The sequence below is a fragment of the Aethalodelphis obliquidens genome, unplaced genomic scaffold (assembly GCF_003676395.1).
Source record: "Aethalodelphis obliquidens isolate GAN/ISIS:26980383/991018 unplaced genomic scaffold, ASM367639v1 scaffold21, whole genome shotgun sequence".
Lineage (NCBI taxonomy): Eukaryota > Metazoa > Chordata > Mammalia > Artiodactyla > Delphinidae > Aethalodelphis > Aethalodelphis obliquidens.
This window is the reverse complement of record NW_020837965.1, coordinates 4,635,917-4,661,634: the sequence shown is the minus strand read 5'-3', so window position 1 is coordinate 4,661,634 and position 25,718 is coordinate 4,635,917. Positions and strand designations below refer to the sequence as shown.

Below are 25,718 nucleotides of genomic sequence, written 5' to 3'. Positions count from 1 at the left end.
TATTTTCAGAAGATTTTATGAGCCCAAATTCTTGCATCTCCTCGTATCTACAGAAAAGCACTAAAATCATCAGTGACATCTGTTCCTCGTGACTAGCAGTAAGCCTCTGCCAATATGTGTGCTTCACTGCAGGTACCCCCTTCACTAAAATCATAGATAATACTGACCTTCCCCCCTGCCTCTTTGGAGCAGTTCCTCAGAGCTATCTGAGATGCCGTCTCCAGGGCTATAGTTCTCCTTTTGCCCCAAATAAAACTTAACTCACAACTCTCACATGGTGAATTTTTTTTTTCAGTTGACAGAACTAATATTTACCAAGCTACCACTGAGTGTCAGATGCTATGCTGAGATCAGAACTTGTCCTAAACTGCCTGGGAATTGTAGAAACAGTTTTGTCTAGCACTAAAAATTAAGCCAGGGCTGTTACCCATTTGATCAGTAAGAATCTCTAATAGTATCTATGCATACAGAACAGATATCCTTTTTAAAAGAGAGAATCAAAAAAAATAATTTGTCTGTAATTATAAAATAAAATTAATTTTCCACAGAGGCCAAAAAAATATATTACACTTGGATCCAAAACACTGGGGTTCCCATGCTGGTTTTTTCTGACAGTCTATGGGACTTTAGGAAGTACCTAAACTGTATTGTGCTCTTCTTACTCATAAAACAAGTAATAAAAAGTCTAACTCACTCTAACAGTTACTATGATATTAAACCATAAAATACACATGAAAGCATTTGGAAAGATAAGGGGAATATATACATGCAAGGTGATAGTATTTTTATTTTTTTTTACTCCTGCATCTAGGAATTCATGATCTCTAGAATGGTGTTTAATAATATCGTTGATCATATAAAGATAACCAATCCTGTGGGTTTGGGGAGCTATGATAGGCTAATCAACCAGCAGGAACACTGTTTCATTAAGCAGCATTCCTTATGAGCTTCTCTGTACTACTTTGCAGTCTAATCAAGAAAATGAATGCAGACTTCTTATTTTCCCCACCAAGTGCTAAAAATGCTAAACTGTATTCGTTCATCATAAAATTACAATATGGCCCTGTCATTAGTGGGTTAAAGATAGCTTGTGTCACTGCTTCCAGATTTAATCAGACTTACTAATAATCATTCATTCCTAAGCTCAAGGGTAATGATACCTATTCCACACAAAATAATGCTGTACTTTCGTTAATGCCTCGGGGATCAAATGATTACAGCTATCACTATTCTAATTTAGTATAATCAACACAAAATTATTTAGGGTTTGTTGGCACTTTTTCAGTGCAATGACTTCTTCAGTGTGAAGATAAAAAATGCTCTTTTTTCCTTTTCTTTCCCCAGAACACCTTCATCTTAGAGTTATGCTACCCTGGGCACATAAGAACAATTTGATCTCAACTTTAAAGCCAGCACAGACTATGGAATTCTTAGGACATCAGCAATCTAAACATCTGTATAACCAAAGAGGCCCTGAATATCATTATTCATTTGTAAAACAGACCTGATTAGTTCCAAGTTTTGGTAATTTGGCTAAAAATCTGGTGATAAATTAGTTGCCATTTGGCTTTTTCTTTCCCCGGATTCTGACACTGCATTAAAGAGCAAGGGTCATTATGGAAGCAACAACTGTATCCTATCTGATAATGTAATGCTCATGTTCCGGTTAGGGGCTCTGCAATTTCCCCATGGCCTAAGTTGCGCTGTTCTAATTGACATCTCTCACTGATTGAATAAATGTTAGCTTTGGCCATAAAATAAAACCTCTATATATTGACTGCCTTATCTGTCTTGTTAAAAAGTGACATCTACAGCAGTCCCTGGAAAAACGTAGTCCCTTTTGTTTAATTCCAAAAAAACCTAATTTTAGAAGTATCCACTTTAATATATTTTAAACTAGAACTACTTTACTGTAGATGATGCTAGGAAAGACAATGATTTTGAGCAAGCCATGAAGTACAAATCTAGTTTTCTTCCTCTGGAAGCTTTGATAGATATTTAAATTTAAAAGGTACTTTTATTAGCTATATTTACACTTCTATAGGCTGTACTCTTTAAGAATGACTAGTTTAATAGATTCCTTGGTTCATTTCTATATTCACAGCAAGTGTCAAGTTGTCACATTTTATTCATCAGTATTCCTTATCTCTTGCACTTTTCAAAGTTCTGTGACTTTCAAACACATTGAACCTTCTTACTTTTACAACTTCCCTATCAATCATTATTTTACTCATTATGTCAATATTACATTATCTGCCTACTGAATTTTAACCACCATGTTAAGAGAAATGGTAATGTAATATATTCTAAATGTCACTATGATTGCATGGGCAACAGATCAATTGTAATCAACTGGTTGATTGTGAGGTAAGAATGGTTGTTCATGAATGGGTAACCACTACCTTCCCTGTCCTTCCTCATAGCTCACAGTATTTCAAGTTGAGACATTAACTGGGTGCCACGTATGATACTACTACCAACTTACTCTCAGCAAATGTCAAATACCCATAGTGAATAGGGTACTTTTAATTTTCCATATAGTTTAAGGTCAGGCAAAGCACAAAAAGGTTAAGGTTAATGGCTTATGATAGTGATGACAATGATAATTCACTTTTATGGAATGTTTACTAGACGTCAGTTTCTGCACTAAACTTTTAAGTATATGTTATCTCATATAATCCTAATAGCAATCTTCAGTGTGAGGATGTTTTAGCATGTCCAGTTTACAGGTGGAAAAACATAGATTCGTAAGTTGGATATTTACCCAAGATCATATGGCTAAGAAATTTTAGATCTAAAATAATAATCTAGACTGCTTGATCAAAATGCTTAGATTCTTAACCAGTCTAGTCATGCCAGTCTTCTTAAATTACAATGGGTGAAGTTATAGAATGATGTTTAGGTGGGACAGTGTAAAAAAAAACCCTTGCCCTAATCATTGACTGACAACACTAACCCCAGCTCTCTAACTAAATGTGTTTTGAGTTTTCCAGTTAGCAAGGAAGAGATCCTTCCTAAAAGAAGTTAGAGGTATCTAGTAAGGACTGGTCTCCATTTGCTTTAAGGAGAATAATTAAATTACTAAGTTCAAAGATAAAATATTCACAGGAAACTACTTATGTTTATATATATTCTATTTTTAAACGATTAAGCCTAAATTGTCATAAAATTGTTTTATAACCCACTTTTTAGCAAAACGCTACATTTTATATAAGTATTGCACCAGTTAAAATATCCTTACTTATTATATTTATAATGATGATGATAATGACAAGAAGAGGAAAAGGAGAAAGAGAAGGAGGAGAGAGAAGGAGAGGGAGGAAGAGGAGGAGGAAAAAGAAAGGGAGATGAACAAATAGAGGAGGATGGATGGGGGAAGAGGAAGAAGAAAGAAGGAAAAGATACATCATGCTTATATTTTCAATTAATTTTATGGATTATTAGATGAATTAATTATTTCAAGGCTATTTTTAGAGCTTCTATTTTTTGTGGACTTAAATAAAAATTTTAAATCACTTTATAATTGAAGGTAAAATCAATGATCACATTCTTTCAGCAAACAGAACTGTGAGCCAAGACACTTGTGTGGGAGGCTCTAGGTGCGAAATTTAATTGGTATCTGCTTAAACGCAAGTTGAAAAATGCAGTAGGTTAGAACGTGAAACAAGCAGGAGTCAGGACAATAATGTGTCACATGGTTGCTAAGATCAATTAAAGAGTAATCAGGGCAGGTAACCTGGATAGGCAAAGGCAGGAAAGAATAGTTCAAGCACAAAGACTAAGGGTGCTGACTCTCCAGTACATGTTCAGCACCTTGGATAGCTCTTTGGGGGGCTGGGCAGTTAACGTTTTAAGTGTAGACTTCTAAACTTCGAAACTCAGAATAGGTTAAAATAAGTACATAACCGATTTTAAACCAGGATTAGTTCATATAAATTTTAACAAATTAAAATCTGTTAATTTCCTTGTCAGACTAAAAGATGTTGTCATCCTGCCTGACTTGGAGACCCATGGGGATGCCCATGGTTTTAACAGAGCTGGAGAGCCAAGTAAAGGGCTTCATCATCTTGTATGTTGAGCAGGAGTTTAGCTGAGGTCTGGGGCCCTATTTGCAAATCACAAGTGCACTATTACCCAGATAGATACATTAGTAGTGATATTAATTTAAATTTATAAAGGACTCCACCATAACAGAGATCATAGAAAGCCTTAATCCAGTTGTATAAGTACACGTCAAAAGATTTTTTAGACCGCCAAAGTATTTTTTACCCTTCTACACATCAGCTGTTATCACCTTTATTGATCAATTCCACTCTCTTCTGAAGTCCCTTTTACTATTTTTCATATTTTTAAAATTGAGAAAATGTATTTCCCAGTAAATATACTTAGGATCCTATTTCTGTATTTATTTCCGTAACTGCAGGGTGTTATTCATGTTTGCATACCCAGAACTAAAGACTCAATTTGCCGTATAGTAGGACCTTGGTAAATGGTTGTTGAATGAAGTAATGAACAGGCGGCCATTCTATATAACCGGTAAATTATAAAGGCACATTATATAAACACAGATAAGAGATGTAATCAAATAAAACATATGACAAAAGTTAATTGGTATGTCTGTTGATCAAACTAGACATTAATCCAACTTCTAAGAATCCCCTAGGGACATATTGCTGGCACAGAATATTTTACTTACCTTAAGCTAAAGTCACTTCTCTCCTAAAACTATGTAAACATCTACACAACTATCAACACTGACACATCTTTATCTGCAAATATCTGCTCTCTAAACTTCTCTGGTCAATCTGTTCTTCAAATGTGCCAAACTTGTTCATACCTTACTGTGTGTACTCTTGATGTGTGTGCCCTTGGCTTTGAACAATCTTGTTACAGATATTCTCATGCCTGACTGCGTCTTCTTATCTGGGTCTAAGTTCAATGTCACCAACTAGAGAGGCCTCCCTAAATAGCCAATATAAAATAGCATGCCCACTCCATCCCAGTACCACATTGCTCTGATTTATTTTTCTCTCGACATTCATCACTCACTTAAACTACCTTATTTAGGAACTTTAACTTGTTTATTGTTTCAGCTAGAATGCAAACTCAACTTATCTGTCATGTTCACAGTTGGATCTTCAATGCCTAGAACTGTGCCTATCAAAAAATATTTGTTAAATAAATGAATAAGTAAAGCTGCCCTATACTGGCTTTATAGATTGAAAAGCAAGTCTAGTATCTAGAAGAAATAAGAATTGACAGAAAATCTGAGTGAGACATTGGTTACTCATGGGGGTAATGTTATACTTGGTTTTACTGATGTTAGGTTATAAGAGCATGGTTACAACAAAATTAAATTCAGAGTAGTTATCAAAGACTACACACACACACACACACACACACACACACACACACACACACACACAGGATTCCTTTAGGCAATGAACATTCAGACTGTTTTTCTGTGACAATACAGGATCATGCACTTCTACTTACAATATACACATGAAATAAGAAATGCATGTGACAAGGCTCTGAGAAATGAGCTGGTAAGTCATGTGTCTGTTTCCTGAGTTTGTATTATTCTGATACCCATGTTAATGTTATCAAAGCAACTCATAGCAAATTTTAAGAAAGCATGAAGTCTGTTCTCGAGAATATTCAGCATGATTCAAAAAAAAAAAAAAAACTCTTTTAAAGCTTCATTCAGTTAAGACCAAAAATTCTAATGTTTAAATACGTATCAGTGTTTACTAATATATATATATATATATATATATATATATATATATATATATACACACACATATACACACACAATAAATAGAAAGAGTATGTAAAGATACTAAAATTCCTGGCATAAATCTTCTATTTGGCTTGCAAAAATTAATTTTCATAATAATGAAGCCCGTACTTCTGTGATTCCATATAACTTGTAAAATAACTTGTAAAAGCTATATTCCCTACAACATAACTTGTATCTTCTGTTGTGATCCTATTCTACAATTACAGTTAATATAACTCTCAATCCTGCGTTAGCTTTGTGGGGAATTTTATGCAAATAAGTAGGAACTACCGATAAGACAACATCTGATAATATACACGACACACATATATAATGATCACCTAGAACAATGTCCTTCACATCACCAATGCGGAAAATGCTAATGGTGGTAATGTTCTCCCCCAGTTCCACTTCTTTTACGAAAAGACATGCATCGTAATTGTCATAACCCAAAATGACAATTCTAAGAGATTACTGTGCAGTTGGTAGACAGAAGCTCCAACCTCTAAAATATATGCCAACGGGGGACTGCAAGAGTGTGATTAGAAAAATATCTGTTCGCCTCAACTATCAAATCTATGGTGGTTAGTACACAGAAGACTGATTTTTCTTGGGTTAAGGGTTATAGAAGATAAAGGTGGTTTAGGGTAGAAGTTAAGCATGAATCTGAATCCCGAGTTCACCATTTAAGAGCTAGGGGACACTGGGCAAGTTATTTCACCTCTTTAAGCCTCATCCCTCATTTATATAATGAGGGATGATAATAATATCTGCAAAATAGCTGATACACAGTTGTAATGAGAATTAAATGTGACAATCCACATAAAACACTCAGCATAATACTTTGCATATAAAACATTTACACATAAAGCACTTTATACATAAAACATTTAATTAAATGTTAAATGCTTTGCTAATAATATTATTTCAGCCTTGAGATTTTCATCTCCTAGCTAGTAATAGCATAGTACTCCTGAGCACCCAATTGGGTCAGACAGTCAAAGAGAAAGGCATTAAGCACACACATTTTTTTCCCTGCCACAAAGTTCTGAGTTTTAGGATCATAATATTAGTATATGATCTTCAGTAGTCCCTGCTTCCCAGAGAACCAAGATCCTTAGAGGAAAGGCGAGAAATGGGTGATTGAAGTGACGATGGGAGGGGACCAAGAGAGAGGGAAGGAAACGTGTCTGAAGTGACCCTGTGTCTTTTCACTCCTTCCATGCCCTTTACAGATCCAAGTATGAATAAAAGGAAGGCATTCTATATTCCTTGCCAAGACAATACAACGGTAGACGGGTATTTATTGGACATTTAGGTTCTTAAGCTATCCTTGTACTTTGGGAGATGACATATGTATGGCAAAATCACAGTCCCTAAATAAGCTTATGATTTCGTTGAGGGCTAAGCACTAACAACTGTATCAGTAAGTAACAACGTGGTAAACAGTGAAGTACTATAAGGTGTAGGGGGAGGTCTGGGGAGAGGTATTCCATTTTCTTCTTTCTGTCATCATCTCAACCTGACTACGAAAGCTCAACCACATGGGGCTCATACCAGGTAGATGTAGGTAAACTGTGAGCTCCCCATGCTTCGTCAGAACGGAACATTTAAAGAGCCACATTGTGGATGGGAGAAAAGAGATGGCTTAACGTTATTATTGGCTTTTGGGTTTTCTTACTCTTTATTCCAGACTTACATAAGCCAGATTTGATCCTATGGATCACCTATGCCTATAGAAAACGTACAAAAATACACAGATTTCTAAAAGAGCACCAAAGGCATGAAACACTGAATACCTGGAACTGCAAACTCTGAAGACTTGACTTAATAGGGAGAAAATGAGCTCACATATTTGACTTTGACTTTCCCCTGGGAACAAACACTTCAAATGAGCTAGTTAAGGAGCCATGTGGAGGAGAATAAAGGCTCAATCAGAAGTTAACAAAAAATGGCCTCCAAAGACCTGACTCAATCAGGAACTTAAATGTTTATAAAACCAGATCTGAAATACACAGATCCAACGTCAGGGTGAGAAAGGGTAGAATTCCGAAGTAGCTGAGGAACTGATAAACCCCAAATGAAGTTGACTGTACCCTTTGTTAATTAGCTTCACTTAAGTCCTGTTGGTCTCAAGATTGTAAGTGTCCAAATAAAGGGCAACACTGAGACCCCTACTCCCTGGACAGCCTTCATCCCTGCCTCTCTTTTCAGGTGAAGAGGAACTCAATTGCTCTGCTGAAGGTAGCATGTGATTCCAACATCTACCTACCAGGCTAAAAATCTACACATACACATTCCCTACCACCTACCCCCCGCCTCCTCCCTACAAACCCCCCAGAAACAGACAAACAAAAAGCCACCTCTCCATTTTCTCTCCCAACCAACGGAAATCCTCCAGTGTCAGAACAGGTCCACATGGCAAGTTGCAGACTGTCTCTAAAGTTAAAATCCCCAAGACGGCCACAGTCAGAGGTCACCCTGTCAGTGACATCTGCTCTTCCATTACTTCGCACAGGCTTTCCCAGCACTACTGGCCCGTCAGGTGCTTTGTGCAGACGAATTCCCTATGTACCTCATATGGAGAGGAAGGCTGACACACGGTATAAACACTCTCTACCACCAGAGGAATCCACTAGCAAGCTAGTTTTCTGGAACCTTCGTTCATAAGCTTACCTTCTTTTCACAACATTCCACCTCCCATCCACAGAAGCTCACACCATCCAAAAAAAAGGCTGAGTAGGAGAAACTAATTCAGAATCTTGGGTAAGCGTATTACCTAAGAGGTTGTTTCTCCTTGTCTCAGTATTCAGTAACCTCCACTATACTTTCCCCCTTCCACCCTCCACCTACCGTTCTGCAGTTTCTACCTAATATACATTGGAATGTCCCTTGTTTCTTCCCCACCCCACCATCTATAATGCATCTCAAGTTGCAGTCACTCTTCCCATGCACACATGGAATCTTCCTCTTTGGGGATCTTAAGATAATATCTCTGCTGGGAATAGTGCTTCCCCATTCATATCCATCTGACTGCCCTGTCCCAACAATCTAAACTATTATTCCTTCTCTCCTCATAATGCCTTAATTATTTTAGCGAACGCCTATATCCCCCAAGATGTTTTGTAGAGTAGGCACTTATTTGTAGATATGAACCACACAGACACACAAAGACTCAGTGAGTTGTTAATTTCACCTTTCTAGTTTCAGAGAGCTTGGATTTCCTTTAAGGAATTACCAAGTATGAACAAGTCAAATTTCTAAAAATTCCAGTCTTTGTAGAGCCTCATTCAAGGCTCTACAGCTTCTTTGCTTCTAAGGACTGTGAGTTTTAGCCCTAAAACTGCCTGAATAATTTCCGTCAGCATTGCTATACGCAGGGCTTTTTTTTTTTTTTTTTTTTTGGCTCATCCTAACTTTGTTCATTTTATAATGTGAATGTTAAAAAAGAGGGGGAATCTACATATTCAGAAGTCTACAAATTGAGAAAAGGTTTGGCAAAGACAGCAAATATGCCTAACCTATCCCTTTGAAAAAAAGAAAAGCAATTCACAGTTACCATGATCCTCTGTAGGCGCACAAGTCTTACCTAAACAATTTCATACTTAATGTGTAACATGAAAACATTTTTTATTCAATAGCATATGTAGCCATGGGTCTGAAAAAGAAACATGTACAGCACAAGGAGAGTTGAGTATCACCTTTAGAGATAATATTATTTATCCATAAGACACTACAGGGCAGACTGACTATCGGAAGAGGGACCTTAAAAGTCTACAGATACACCTGCCATCTTGTTACTGCACTGAACTGCATCCTCTGGAAAAGCTTCAGAGGTGCCAGCTTTCAAGATGGTTAAAGAGATACAACAAGGAGTAAATAGGCATCAATAATCTTACTTTGCTGTTGACTGCAAAAGGGTTTATAAAATAATTGATATTCCAGGTTTCCAAGTACTCAAAATACGCATCATAAATTCACTAGAGATTCAAGAAGGATTCAGATTAATTGATGGATAGCTACTTATAGTTACTTGAAAAATGGTTATTGGGCTTCCCTGGTGGCGTAGTGTTTGAGAGTCCGCCCGCCGATGCAGGAGACACGGGTTCGTGCCCCGGTCCGGGAAGATCCCACAGGCCGCGGAGCGGCTGGGCCCGTGAGCCATGGCCGCTAAGCCTGCGCGTCCGGAGCCTGTGCTCCGCAACGGGAGAGGCCACAGCAGTGAGAGGCCCGCGTACCGCAAAAAAAACACCCCAAAAAACAAAAACAACAACAACAAATGGTTATTAATTTTAGAAGAGCTATACTTTGGATATATCCTCTAAATTCTTGAGGTGGACATCATAAGAAAAAAAATCTATGTTTTTTCATGCCTTCAGTCTTGTTACCAGCATAAGGAAAAACATGCTGAACCAACACGGTATGTAATCCTGCTTTCCACACGGGAAACATCATTCTGCAACTGCGAAAAACCTAAAACAAATCACCTAGGGGAGGTGTGTAGGTACAACGTGGTTGGAAAGTTTTATAGAACAGTCATAAGCCACGGATTAGGGCTGTGCACAGCAACACGGGTGGAACTGAGAAGAGACATCGGGTTCAAATACTCTGACCTCTCATTGTACCAAAAAGCAAATAAGACTCAGGGAGAAGGTCAAGAGGCCTGACCAAGGTCATACAGCTACTTACTACTGAATCATGACTAGAAATACCATCTCTGGGCTCTTCCCTTTTTATAGGACAATCTTTGGACCTAGTCCATAGAAAGATTAGAGATAAAATACTGTGACTATAAAGTCCTGTGGCATTTCAATAACAAGCTCTCCTTGGAAGGGTTACAAGAGATATCTGTGTGTTCTAGGAAGATATATAATAGTGAATGAATCTCCAGTACAGCAATACCCCACACTAAAACCTATATTGCTGCTAAATTTGAAAAACACTTCCTGATACACTGCATTCAAATGATTTTTGACAGCAGCATTCATTATCTCTGGGATCTTAGAATTTGGTAGAAAACTGGCTTTGTTTTCCTGTGCTAAAACTGTTTCTTTTCATGATTTCAATTTCTAGCAGTAAATGCTGGTTCACAGATATATTCAGGAAAGCACAGGTATGACACACCCACTAGGCTTTGGAATGACTTTTTTTTTTTTTACTCTAAAAGTAAAGCTGAAAAATTTCCTCCCAATGTTTTCCTATAACTCATTATAGTTTTACCAGAAGAGATGAACAAATCTTTGAAAGATAACTTCCAGCAGGTAGGTTTTTGTCTTGTCTGTTCTACTTATCTTTACCAAAATAATAATATCATAAACATCTGTCTCCACAGGAACCCTAAATCATCGGGTAGGAAAACATAAAGATCATTCTAACCTAAGAAACTATAAACTATGTGAACACAGGGACTGTCGTTACAGACCTGTACTTCTTTTATATTTTTCATTCAATCTAACCTAGTGCATAGTAAAAACCTAGTTTTGGAGAAAAGCAATAAATTTGAAGCCAGGAAACTTTCAGTTTAATCCTTGGCTCTTCCACTGACTAGTTGTAAATCTTTTTTTTTTTTTTTTTTAAATTGGGGTATTGTTTTACAATGTTGTGTTAGTTTATACTGTACAGCAAAGTGGAGTTCCCTGTGCTGTACAGCAGGTTCTCATTAGTTATCTATTTTATACATATTAGTGTACATATGTCAATCCCAATATCCCAATTCATCCCACCCTCTTCTTTCCCCCCTTGGTGTCCGTACATTTGTTCTCTACATCTGTGCCTCTATTTCTGCCTTGCAAACCAGTTCATCTGTACAATTTTTCTAGATTCCACATATCTTGAACAGAATATTTTAACTTCTACAAGTCTCAATGACCTCATCTGAAAAGACCTCATCTTCTTAGACTGCACATCTCACAGGACTGTTGAGAGGATTAAATGAGCTAATGTATACAATCAAATAATTAAGCAAAAGACTCTAAGACTATAACACTATAGGTGCTCAAAAAATGTTAATTTAATTTATTCATTGCTGGCATTCCAAACATAACTGTTAGATTGAAATGGACTGAATTCACCTCCCATTGAAATGTGGCCCAGTCTCGGGAGGAAGAGAGCAGATGTTTTTGCTGATTGATATGCTGCGTAGAATTTTGTGAAATGAAGAAAAAGCAAAGCTAGGAGAGGGAGCTGAAATCACTTGTAGAGACTACCTACAGTGGCATGTGGCCACTAGCACACAAGGTAAGGTCCACAGAACGATGACTAATTCAGTTGAAACAAAGCGTGTTTGACAAGGATGAAACGTGTGTTGGGGAAACTCGGGACAGGATGAGTGCCACTAAAAATTAGAAAGACCAAACTTGGCTACTGACAACTTCCAAGGATATATAACAACTAGGAAATAGCAACAGAACATGTAATCAGAGGATGCTTGACCTTGGCTAAGTGGATTATTCCAACAGGTATAATTAAAGACTGCCATATGGACTGCAGAGTAGCTAGTTACCAATATGACTGTAGTTTCAGAGGCATCGAAAGGAACCCACTGCCAAATAAATACCTCTGTCACCCAGGCCTCAATGCTGAAATTACACTCTTAGACTGTATCTCTGCTGCAATGCCTTGAATTATTAATAATGTATTCTTTGTTATGTAATAATTTATTATATCATTTTCCTAGATCAGACTTTTACACGGGAAAGAACGGGGAATAAATGAGGACCTTGGGTACTAGGGAAGGGTAGAAGGCAGGGGAGTGACAAAGGAGAGAGACAGATATGAACCTGAGAAGCTACGGACTGGAACTATTAATAGCTTTTCCTTCATTAGTAGGACTTTCCTTGGAAAATGTAAGTACTGCCAGTTTGAGAGTCAGTCCTCAAACATGGACTAATAGTAGCTGTGCATTAAATGTAAAGTTAAACATGTTTTACAATATTATATATTTTTAAAATAATGAATGCCATAATTACCAACATCTGTCGACAACTGGCCCTGTACAAAATGTGTTACATACACTAGGCCCTGTGAGGTGGGTCTGTTATCATTCCCATTTTATAGCTGAGAAAGCTTGGGTTAGGATGGATTAGCTAATTTGTCTGTTAAATGGCAGAGTCAGGACCCTGGTCAGACATTATGACAAAGGGGAGCAAATGTGGACACATATGAACATGAAATCCATGTTTATACAATGTCATAGGCAACAGAATGAGAAGGTAGGTTCTTACAGAGCTGAGAATTTCTCTTCTAGCATGATGACAGCAACAAAAGTGCTTTCAGACACCTGACTTATAACCAGAATTTTTACACCCAAAAGTAACCTATCAATTATTAGACTACTTAGGCCCAAGCGTTATAATAGTAAGCTAATTTATAATCATTGTTAATTACAAAACCATCACATGTTAAGTAACAATACAATAGCAACAAGGATAAACTATCCTGCACCTGGAAGAAACAGACTCATGCAGTCAACCTCAGGCTTACTTTCTCAGAGTACAGGCGTATTAACAATGATGGATGTGTAAGCAAAGAGGTATAAATCTGGATGCAGGGACTCTTGCACATCAGCTAGAAGGAACTGAGATGACCAAGGGCTCTGCTTTTGCCAGATACCATTTCACATATTCACTAAAATAGTCCATCATCTGCTCTGAGGCAATTAAGTTGTTTAAGTTCTTATGTCTGCCCTGCTTCTTTCAGTCGCACCCAGCTGGCAAAATAATTTAATTTCAAGGTACTAAACAGGAATCTATTCTTCAGTATCTTCCTACAAAATAAAGAAAAGCATTATGGTATACTACTGTATCTATTTTTAAATCCACCCAAAAATTCCGTTTTCTGATAACCAAAATTCTTGCCACTGCCCGGCATCAAAGATGGTTTTGCTGTGAATAGCTATTCACCAAAATTATAAAGACTTAAAGTTCCTCCTCCAACCTCCTTGTTGACACTAGTGCTGTAAAGGTCTTCTAAGAATCATTCTGGGCTTCCCCGGTGGCGCAGTGGTTAAGAATCCGCCTGCCAGTGCAGGGGACACGGGTTCGAGCCCTGGTCCAGAATAGATCCCACATGCCGCAGAGCAACTAAGCCCGTGCGCCACAACTACTGAGCCTGCGCTCTAGAGCCCGCAAGCCACAACTACTGATCCCACGTGCCACAACTACTGAAGCCCGCATGCCTAGAGCCCATGCTCCACAACAAAAGAAGCCGCCGCAATGAGAAGCCCGTGCACCGCAACAAAGGGTAGCCCCCGCTCGCCACAACTAGAGAAAGCCCGTGTGCAGCAACGAAGACCCAACGTAGCCAAAATAAATAAAATAAAATATATAAATTTATTAAAAAAAAAAAAAAGAATCATACTGAATTTTGATTCTGCTAAGGGTAACATTTGTTCCCCATTTTCATTGTTTCCTTCCATTTGGAGAGATGTCCCATACATGCAACACTCCTGGCAGTCCCCCAAAGAAGGAACTGTGGTTTAAGTCTGCCTAATTCTGAAGAGTAGTATTAACAAGACTGCTTAGCTATGAGACCTGAGCATCACTCTATAACACAGCCTTTATGGAATTCAGTGGCATCACATTGGTAGCTTGAACCTGACCAAAGTGGCAGTACTTACACCACAGAAATCTATAGACACTAAAACCCAGCCCCTCCCCCACAAGTGTTAGCCACCTGCCAGTATACCACCGAATGGAAGACATATTTTAATCTTCACCTATCTAACTCCTGTGTTCACCTCAGTTGATAATGAACTCAGTAGGGGGTACCATTTACTGCACTGTCCCAATCTCCAACAATTTCCAGAGGATTTTCCACTTGCTATTTTCTCCCAATCATCAGGGAAATGAAAGGTTTTTAAAAGGGTACCTGTCTAGTTCTGTATGTCTCAGCTCAAAAAGAGAATAAATATAAAACCTTGAAGAATGGCCAGACTGTAAAGCCAAATAAAATCTACAACCATTTAAAACTTTTCTGGAAATTGTTCATAAAACTCTTTTCCTTGAAATAAGTAAAACAAGAGAAAAATAGTTTACTTTCTCATCTTTCCTGTAATATTTTATGTGACTTTATAACTTTAATGCATAGCCTCCTTTTTTATAAAACATGTATTCACCCCTGAAAAATCTGAAGCTGCAATTTTAGCAGATTCTACACAGCGGTGGTGGTATTTCAGTCACATGATCTAAATTACAGAGTACCTGCTCTGCCTGCAATTCTGACGCTTCCCTACTCAGCCTCCTACAGGGCTCTAAGCAGAAGTTTCCATCACTTCATTTACAAAAAAGATAACACTTCAATTAAAACGGCTGCATGGAAACAGCCATTGGAATTAATAATAATATTCTAAGGCAACTTTAAAAGAAAACCTTATTGAAATACAGGTAGTTTCCTTCTTAATTTTTACCTTTCTTCTTTCAAGCTTTTGTTAAAAGAATGCACCAAATCTTAACCTGTATACAAATGTACTATGGTCAGTTTGACCATCTGGGGCTAATGTGAAGTCACTACAGACTCCATCATACACAGTGTCCTGGAGAGAACACCGAACAGGTAAAGACCTGACGTGTTACCCTAGATCTGGGGACACCACATAACCTTGGGTGGGTTCTGTAATTGTGCTAGGATCATTCTCTCATCTATAATATTATTCTACAGGGTTTCTAGGCCCTTCCTGCTCTGGCATCCCAGGCACCCTCTCTCTGTAAAGTCTCAGCGGTGGCCTACCAACCTCTGTCTCAGCTACAGGCATGTTACCATAACCTGCCATGCACTGTTTGAGTTAATTAAAGGGAAGTGATTACGTTTTGCCTTTTAAACCTTTCTGAACTCCACTTTCTACCTCCCATCTCCACACGCAGTACATAAAAGGGTGCGGTGCTATGGTACACGGCATCATTGCGCCTGTTCTCCCTGAAACCTCTGCTGTCAACGTGTCTTCCCCACCCTTCGCTTCTCAAATAATTAGAAGGCAGTGAATTCCACTTAAAGCCTCCTGTTCCCCGAAGTCTCCGCCCCCTTTCACACTCAGGATGGGATCTTTGTTCAGTTTTCTTACAGCCACTTTGACGAGCTGACATATTGGCTCCAGACCCTCCGCCTTTCTCCCCCCCTCCCACCCCCTATTCCACTCCTTCCCTTGACGAGCTGGAGAGAAACAGCTTGAGGTAGCTGTTTCAATTATAGGCTGCATCAGTTAAAGTGATGGTATTTTTTACATAGAACATCTTGAACCAAATTTAAACATGGTCGTTACTATCTGCTCATCTCGGTAAGGTTTCTGTGGGTCATCGTGGACTTTCCAGAATCACCAAGTCTCTAGGTTGGAGGGCCCCTGGGGGCCACCTGGTCCAGTTACCCATCTGATCCATAAGTCTCCATGATGCCTCTGTCAAGGGGTCCTTCAGCTTCTGCCTGTGCCCACCCGGCAGCTGGAAACCCACCACCAGAAGGAGAGGCAGCTCTGGGACAACGCAGGCTTGCCTTGTACTCAACTCTTACATCTTATATCTAAACAGCGTTTGTGTATCTCTGAGTCTAAAATATATATTCTATTTCCATCCCAGTTTAACAGATGGAGGGAAATGGGGACAGGCAGGCTAAGTCGCTTGCCTGAGGACTCACATAAGTGTCAGACCTAGGATATGAGCCTAGACCCACCCCTTAAGTCCCGAGGCTATACTGTCTCTATCTTCATAATGAGTACTGAAAATGCCCCCTTGATTCAATTTATTAAACCACTTTAAATATTTACCTAATTCATTTTTTATTTGCAAGTGTTCTCTGTGTCTCATCATTTACTGCTAACTCTCCACTCCTGCTTGCTACTGACTTCAAAAACAAACCCATTCCAGCTCCCTCGGCCCCTATAATGAGAATGTTCACCTCCATTTCCCTCATTTATTCTAATCTTACCCACCCTTCAGGGCCTGGCTTAACTTCATCACCTGCAGGGACTCCTCCCAGCTACTCAATTCAACAATTCTTCTGCCAACAGAAACAAACGGCTTACTCACTCTTGCTAAATAATTATTCTTAATATCTGGGTTCTCAGTCTGACTGTAATCTCACCTACAAGGTAACTGATAGCTTGAGTTTTTATTGGCGCCCCCCTGGCCCCATAGCAGTAGTTTAACAAACAGGCTGAACAATTTCAGAATACGATTCCGAATACCTTAAGGACACTTCTGTCTTATTTCCTTTGAAAATGCTTCGGGGTGACAGATTCATCAATAACCTCACTTCTAGTCTGGGATAAATAAATTATTCTGAAACTCACCCAACTAATGTTGACATCTTCTCTACTTGATAGCAGGGCCTGAAACTTATCTCAGGGGGTTAGCTGATGCATTTCTGCAGACTGACCACCAGATGGCGCGCTTTCCTTTCTTTTCAAGGCTATCCAGCCCCTGACCCAGAGCCTTCAGAAATCTGAAAATCTACTTTGCAAAAAGGCTTTGGTGACACTGCTTCATCCAACCACCCATGCCATAATACAAAGAACCCAACATTATCCTAGTCTCTATAAAGAAGAGGATCCTCAAACACCATCCCGTCTTAAGTATGTTCACTAAACAGATGGGAATTCAGGGACAAGAAGGGATGGGAATAGGGGGGATAGTACACCAGTAATACATCCCAAAGCCCACACTTTCCCCTCCACATTCAGGATGACACCTTCATATGGCAGTAGGGCTGAGCACTGGACAAGCCTTTAGATGCCTCTCCTTCTTAAATTCTAGGCAGATCAGTTCTTAGCCAGAGAGGCTGGGGGTGGAACTCTATTAATATCCCTTATTCACTGCAATGCCCCAAATATCTTGAGAACCAGATTTCCTTTCCCACGTGAAGACAGCCTACCATAGTTCTTTCCTAAATCCTTGACAGTTTTACAAGCAGGGTGGTGAGTGGTCTTTCTTTCTTTGAAAAAGTGTATATAAATGTACCTATTCATAGAAATCTGACAGAGCTGACACCTGGTTCTCCAAAAATGTAGCTTCACTCTAACCACATTCCACTGACATTTATAGAATATGATTATTTTTGATAGTGGGGAACAAAGGGGGAAGGGTAATCAGAATTGTAAAGCACACACTTTCATCCAAAGTTTCCCCACTGCAAAGTGAATCGTTATTTTCAGGATAAACGTGCAGTACCCAAATGTAGAATATTTCTTCTCTTCCCTTTTCCTGGGAAGAGATGCTTTGCCTCTCCCTAGTGGACCTCACACCTGCTTCTCCATGCTCTTTACTTCACTAGACATTCCCCTTCTCCCAGACCTGCTGACGTGCACGTCCAGACAGCCACGCAAAGCTACTGGTTCTCTGAGAAGTGACAAAGTGCTTTTTGAACAGTACACAGGCCTGCTCTCTTAAGTGTTGGGGAAAGGCCATCAAATTCTGGGCAGGATGCAATTCAAGTCAAATTTGACATGTTGAAAGTTAATGACTTTATTGTGCTTCATGGTTTATATAATTCAGTCATAAGCCAGGGCAGGTTGGGCACATTTTTTTTCAGACAGTTAAGAATTAGGAGGACTTGAGGCTGTCAGCTTTACCAGATGGTCATTAACTGGAAACATGCTACTTAAGCAAGGTACACTCAAGGGGGGAAAGGCTCAGAGAGTTTCATTCGCCATGAACCTCTACCTCTTCATACCTACCTCTCAGGCAGGGGTGAGCGTCGCAGAGAAGGAAGGTGTGCTGAGAGAAAAAGGTTGTCTTACCTCTTTCCTAGCTGCCCTCGGCAAGATGAGGTGGCAACGTGCACACTGTGAGGATTCGACTTACAACATCAGAGATAAAGTAACTGTGCCAACAGCACAGAAATTCATTTCCACGTGCTATACTCTTCACAACATGCTATGAACTTGAGACCAAAAAGGTGAGAAGAAACTGGGCACAGAATTTCACTGGGGCAAAGTTGAAAGAGTGGGGATTAAGCAGGGATTAAAAAAAACAGTGGAGAGATGGTGAAGGGGGGCAGGCAGGAAGGCAGACCGCAGAGGTCTGAGAGTAGCGAGGGAGTTTCTGAAAATTAACTAAATGCATTTTATCTACTTCCACTGACCATAAGTGGTTTCATTTTCATTGTAACATGTTCAAGGGATTCTGTCCAGGCCCTGAGATTCCCTCAGAGTTGTTGGGAATCTCAACACTTGTGTTTAATGACATACCAGGGAACCCAGGGTACAAGACAGGTAAGATAAATGGACTAATGGAAGGATTGCATCTTATAACCACCTGTTTATGAGCAAAACCCAGTCATAAAAGCAGCTGTAAGCAGAAAACACAGAAACATTATTTTGTCCTTTTGACATACATTATAGTCTTTAAACCCCATAAGAGAAGCAAAGATTGTAAAGAACTGATTGTAATTGTCATAATTAACCGCATGCACTTCTCCACTACATCGTACAGCTTTGCAACTGGTAGACCCGATCAGGTATAAAAGAAAACAGAGCTTTTGAAATCTCAGGAGATGGGAGGAAATGACCCTTATCCAATCCCTCTCATTCTAAATTACTATTGGTAGAGGCAAGATAATTCCCCAGCCATTTCAAATACGGAAAACATTCATAGAGAGGACACAACTGGCGTCTAAAGTCATATTTCGCCATTTTGGATGTGATTTGGAATGGGGGTTGGAAAAGAATGGAAACGATGATCAGATAAGATGTGTATGAACACTGAAGCAGATGTTCTTGTAGTCATTTCTTGGAAGACGTGAAATGGTTGTATGAAAAAAAAAGCAGTCGTGTCTTAAAGAAATAAACTCACCTGGAAACTCTGAAGACCTCTAAAGGGTTGGTTGAGTAAAAGCAAAAATCTCAGTCTCTTACACCCAAACACACACACACACACATATAACATGCTCATACGCTTCTGGAAAGTTTGGACTTAATATCTTCATTACTTTTAAAAAAAATAACTCAAAGTAATCCAAAAAAACCAAGATATGAAATAATAATAAATTCTTCCTTTAGATTGGAGAAAGGAGATAGACAGGATAGTGATAGGATTCACCTATAGAGTGTGAGATTTTAATTTAGGAGCTAATATTCAGAAGAATGTAAGTTCATGGGATTTTAGAGCTGGAAGACACCTGGCCCATTATGTTGCCTCCTGCCTATTCCAATTGTCACATCAACTTTACTATAGTTCACAGAATGAAATATTATGCATATTCAAGGTCAACATTCTTTCCATAAGCAAGAAGGAGCAGATGCCAAGGGGGCCAAAGTGTATGAGCAAGATAAAGAAAGAATGAGACCAGAAGTTACTGAAAAGGGGTGACTGCAGAAATTAAAATTACTAAAAATAAGAATTTGCAGAGGAACACATTGAGGTTAAATTTTGAAAAACGCCTTGACTTTAATTATGCTATACCTATCTGTGAATGTTGGCTAAATTTCTTCAGTTGTCTCCTAATTCAGAGAGACAGAGCTATTCCAAATCACAAACAACTCAATAAAATCAATGCCATGTATTACCACAAAACTCAGATATTATATTTTAGTCATATTTTTTGATGAGTGTTTTTACTTGTAGATGTAGAAATTACAGTTCGACTAAGAAAGAGCCTGGAATATGAATCTGTAAGTACATAACTCAAATAAGAATTCTGTAAAATGTGGATGATAACTTCTATACTGCCCTTATAGTTTCCTTCAGCCAAAGATTGTTTCAACGGATTTTTTTTTGGCAGGCCTGTGACAGCAAGACATCACTGGTTGGTTACTCCAACTATCACTCATTATTATTTAAAGAATTTGACATCACATAGTAATATGTTATCAAATATGCTAGTGGCTAGGAAGCAGCAGAAAGCAGACAGAAAGGAATTATTACTAAATGAGGCACAGCCAACATATAATGGTATCTGAATATAAAACCATTTTTTGGCTGTTCTATGCATAATGGTGAACTAAATATAAAACCATTTTGTGGTTGCTCAATAATATTTTTTCAACCAAGTCATAAAACTTTAACAAATTCTGACCAAATATAAGTCAACCTTCCCTTTTCTTTTCTTTAAGTGTCTAGCCAGTTTATACACCACACTGGTAGTAGAATCAGGGCTGGTTCTCTTTCCACTGAATCAGGTACCTGCCTCTTTTAATATGATAATCTTCTAGGTGTGATAATAATCTTCTAGAAGCAGATTTCAACTTGATATCAGAAAATTACTCACAGAATTCATTCAAAACGTTAGAGGCTTCCTTAGAGGTAGTGAAGTCCCCAGGACTGGAGATGGGGCTGGGAAAGGCAGTGGGACATGGGTGGAAGGGCACAGGGACCATGGAGCTAATGAGGCTTGACAGTCAGGGCTCTGCACTTGCATGGCTCCTTCTTAAGATCTTAGGAGGGGCCCCAACAATGTATTAACATGGTGATATGTTTTTGTAATACTTGCAAAAATATTTTAAAGTTCTTTTTCTTAAGGAGGGTCCCCCAGAATTATATAAGTTTCAGGCCTAGATCCACTCCTAGGTAGCACACAGTTTTGCAGAGCACTAGGCAAGGTGACCAGAGAACCTGGGTTCCAGTCATGGTACCGCTTTGGCCCAAATGGGCAGAACGGCACTTGCTCTGCTTCCCTCACAGGGGGTAAAATCACAAATGTTAAATGGGCTGAAAAACATAAAATGTGAAAAAATATAAGTAACATAACTTAGATTTCCTGTCTGTGATATGGGATAATCATCACTGTTTCTCAGGTTATTGAAGATAACACATCAAAACATGTGTCCTCAGGGCATTTTCCTGTCTCATTTCCCTCTGCTACAGCTTCCTCTTTTCCTTCCTCTAGCCCCTAGCCCCCAACACTCCTGCCACTAGAACACTCATCTGTCATTATATGTTGCCACTTGTATATATATACATATATGTGTGTGTGTGTGTGTGTGTGTGTGTGTGTGTGTGTGTGTGTGTGTGTATATATATATATATATATATACATATACTTTTTTTTTTTTTTTTGGCCACACTGAACGGCTTGTGGGATTTCAGTTCTCCGACCAGGGACTGAACCCAGGCCCTTGGCAGTGAGAGCACGGAGTCCTAACCACTGCACCACCAGGGAACTCCTGCCACTTTTATATATTTGTTCAAAGGGCTCCTACTGTCTATAAAGTCTATCTTTGCTGGAAAAAATCCTTATCCACAAGGCCTAGGTCTGCTAGATCCTCTCCTCCTTCCCCAATGATGACTCCCCTTAGTACTGTTTCTTGTTGATCTTACAGATTAGAACACTGAGGCCTAACGTAACACATAGCTGAGTTCTGGAGGCCCCACAAGATAATCCTCAGGAGTCTTGATCTTCTGCCATCCCTGGCCTCTTAGCATTAGAGCACAGACACACGGTTCTTGATGTATACATGATAGGGGTCACTGCGCTTATCCACTTTGCGGGAGCGGGTGTATCCCAGGATGAGGCTGCCCACAGTGGCAGCAAATAGGAACATGACGAAGAGAATGTACATGTAGGAGTTGTCATCATGGCCAGGTAGGCTGGCCCGCCTCTCCTCAGTCAGGTTGTCTGACCCTGGCCGGCAGAGCAAGTTGCTGTGAAGAGTGGCATTTAGAGCCTTCAGCACAGCGTGCAGGCTCTCATACCAGGTCTCAGTCCCATTGGTGGTCTCCATAGCAACAGGGATTCAGGTGGGGGAAGAATCGGAGGATGCCCTCCTTCAGAAGCCTTCCTTGTTTCTCGCCCTCTCTGATCAGCCCTGCAATCTCTCTCCATTTAGGGGTACCATTCTGTAGTCCTGCTGCCGGTCGGCAAGGCTCCCGGGGCGCCGTCTGTTCGTTGGACACCTTGCCCTGGGCTCGCGAGTGCCCCGCACTGTGCCCCAAGGCGCTCCGCCAGCCCCCCTGCTCGCAGCCCGCGGCCAGCACCGTCTGCGCCCCCTCCGCCCTGCCACCTTTTTCTTTAAAGTAAAACAGTTTAAAATCTGTTCTACCCTCTGAGTACCTGGAACTAAGGCAACTAATTATGTTGAGAACTAAGTTAGGGAACATCACATACATTCTCTCTTCTGTTTCTCATTAAAACTCTGTAAACCGGGCATTGATATCTCATTTTATAGATGAGAAAACTGAATTTCAGAAAGATGTGATAACTTGCCTAATTGTGGATAGTTAGTCAAACAAGGACTTGAACCCAGGTATGGCAGATTGAATGGCAGCCCCATGAAAGGATATGTCCATGTCTTAATCCCCACAACCTGTGATTATTACCTTAAATGGCAAAAGAGTGAATGTTACTGCATACAACAAAAGATGTGATTAAGTTAGGCATCTTAAGTGGAGGAGCTTATCCTGTATTGGCCAGGTGGGTTCTAAATGCAAGCACAAGTATCATCATAAGTTAGACACAAAGAGGAGCAGACACACACAGCAGAGAAGGCCATAAGAAGATGGAGGCAGAGATTGGAGTGATGCAGCCACAAGCCCAGGGACGCCGACAGCCATAAACACTGGGAGACACAAGAATGGGCACCCTCCTAGAGCCTCTAGAGGGGGCCTCAGTGACCTCCAAGAAGCATACTGACTTCAGACTTCCGGCCCCCAGAAGTGTGAGAGAAAAAATACGTATATAGTTGTACGCCAACTAGTTTGTGGTAATTTTCATGGAAAACTGATACAGGAAACTGATACAGGAGGTCTTCTGGCATCCTTCTGCAACCCCATACAAGTTCCCTGATGTGAGACTGCCAGGCTGAAGACCTCAAAACATGGTACTCTAGACTCTCCCTAGGTCCGTACAGACTTGGGATCAACCATAACAGACTTAAAACAGACTTATAGTTCTTCAGACTATATATGAATTAGTGTTCTTCATATTTGATTCAAAATGTTCCCATTAGTACAAAGAAAACATACAGGAGCACGAGTTCATGGTTTCATGTGAGTGTCTTTCCTGCGGTGAATGGGACTGTCCAAGAAGGAGAACAAAATGAAATCCTCCTTCACTTAACTGTTCTCAGTGAGACAACTTTGACACTGCAGCTTCTAGGTGCTTAGTATTAAATGTGTAGAAACGAGGGTAGATCTGGTCTAAAAGATTTTAACATTCTTTTCTGCCTCTAAGCATATCTATAATTATTCTCAATAAATACTTGTTGAATGGATAAAGGAATCAATGAATGAGTATGTGGCTATATGCATGGAGCCCAAATACTCAAGCCCATCGTGTCTCAATAACTAATATTTAAGCCAGAAAGAATGAATGTCTTACACAAATATCACGCTCTGGGGAAATAACCTGAACAGATTATAAATGATTGGATTAAAAGGAGTAATTCACTAACTAACTCTATGGCAATAATACAATTAAACTCCCTGTGATGAATTCCTATAGAAAGGACATGAAATTTTAGGTATAAGGCAGTGTAAGAAAGAACCTGAAAAGTGAAATCTGAAGGACAATTTTGACTCCCAAGACAAAGGGCAAAGAGATCATTATTGTACTTTCTCTGTGTCAGGTAATATTCCAAGTTCTTTGTAGCATGAAACTATTTAATACTCACTACACGAGTCTAAGAGGTAGGCACACCATTATCCCCACTTTATAGGTGAGAGAACAGGTTACAAAATTTATCAAAATCATACAGGCAGTAAACAATGGAATAATTAAGAGCAGAGTGGCTATCTGTCCAAACATTGGTGAAGGAGATAACCAGGGAAGAGCAGTTGAAGAAGAACCTGAACATGAAATCTACCAGTTCATTGATTCTTTCTTTCATTTTTAAGATATATGTGCCAGGCATTTTGCTAGACACTGGAGATATAATGGAAAAGAAAATAATGAACTAATAAAATGTTCTAAAACAAAAGGGAGAGACTTAATTCACAAATAGGAGAAAACTAAAACAGAATTGAAAACAAGTGATTTTGGGGAACATGCTTGTAAGTGAATTTTAAAAAAGTGACTACGTTTTCTAAGAATTCTTCAACTACGAGCCTTCCCTAACAGTGTCTTGGTGATCACAGGATGTTCTAAGCCCTAGTAATGCTAGATGCTAGAAAAACGTGAAAGTGCCTGGGAAGCCAATTCTCAAGGAACTCGTGTGAGGGAAAAATTATCTTACCAACCATAAAAACAGGAAGCTAAGCAGAACAGGGCTGAGAAGAGTTTACAAAAAGAAAAATAATCCATTTGGTTCTAAAGACCAACAAAGCCAGAGGTGATTTTTAGCAAAGCAGAGGCATGTTTTAGCAATTCTAAGTAACTAGGTCAGAAATCACTTTACTCTGTTCCTTCCAGCACTATGCACAGGAAGTCAAGAGACTTCACTTACATGATAGGAATCTTGGAGAAACACTCAGACTCTCAAATTAGGAGGAAGTAGGTTTGAATCACAGCTCTGTTAAATACTAGCTGTGTAACCTTAGGCAAGTTACTTAAAGACTCCCAGTTTTAATTTTATCGTGTGGAAAACAGAGATAATAATACAACCCACCTGAGAGGCTGGTAAAGAATTAGATGTAATTAGATGTATGTGAATTGTTCAAGGAAGACGCTGGTACATAGGAAGTGTTCCATTACTGATAAGTAGTCGTGTTACTATCATTTGACAGGCTGATTGATCAATTACTGTGGCTAGAGTAATTATTAAATTTGACCAGAAGTTTCTCATTGTTCATCAACATTCTGGTTTTCCTCCTAAAGGAGGACTGTACTTTCTTGCTGCCTTGGAGCTACATATCACCACGTGATTTGCCTGAGCTAACGGAATGTATGTGGAAGTAAAGTGTCACTTCTGGGCAGAAACACTTCAATGCCAGGCACAACAGCCCTTATGTCCTCCCTTTTTCCAGGGGAACCAGCAACATGCCCGACGGTGAAGGGCCCGTCAGTCTAGCTCCCTGAAGAGTGATGACACAAAGCAGAGCCCCCGGCATTCTGTGATGAATATGAAGTATGGACT

The 25,718-nt window shown here is 39.5% G+C and overlaps 2 protein-coding genes across 19 annotated transcripts in view; both read right to left on the bottom strand.

Annotated features, from left to right (window-relative positions):
• NRXN3 (neurexin 3) overlaps positions 1 to 25,718 on the bottom strand; it is a 1,686,346-nt gene that overhangs the window by 978,438 nt on the left and 682,190 nt on the right. The window lies entirely within an intron of this gene.
• Positions 22,062 to 22,494, bottom strand: LOC113627533 (potassium voltage-gated channel subfamily E member 3-like). Its single transcript, XM_027120211.1, has one exon. The coding sequence runs from the start codon at positions 22,428 to 22,430 to the stop codon at positions 22,131 to 22,133; it is 300 nt and encodes a 99-aa protein (XP_026976012.1). The 5' UTR covers positions 22,431 to 22,494; the 3' UTR covers positions 22,062 to 22,130.

Bases quoted from the DNA above. Each gene is read 5' to 3' on its own strand.
- LOC113627533 (XM_027120211.1), bottom strand. From the start codon at position 22,430: ATGGAGACCACCAATGGGACTGAGACCTGGTATGAGAGCCTGCACGCT.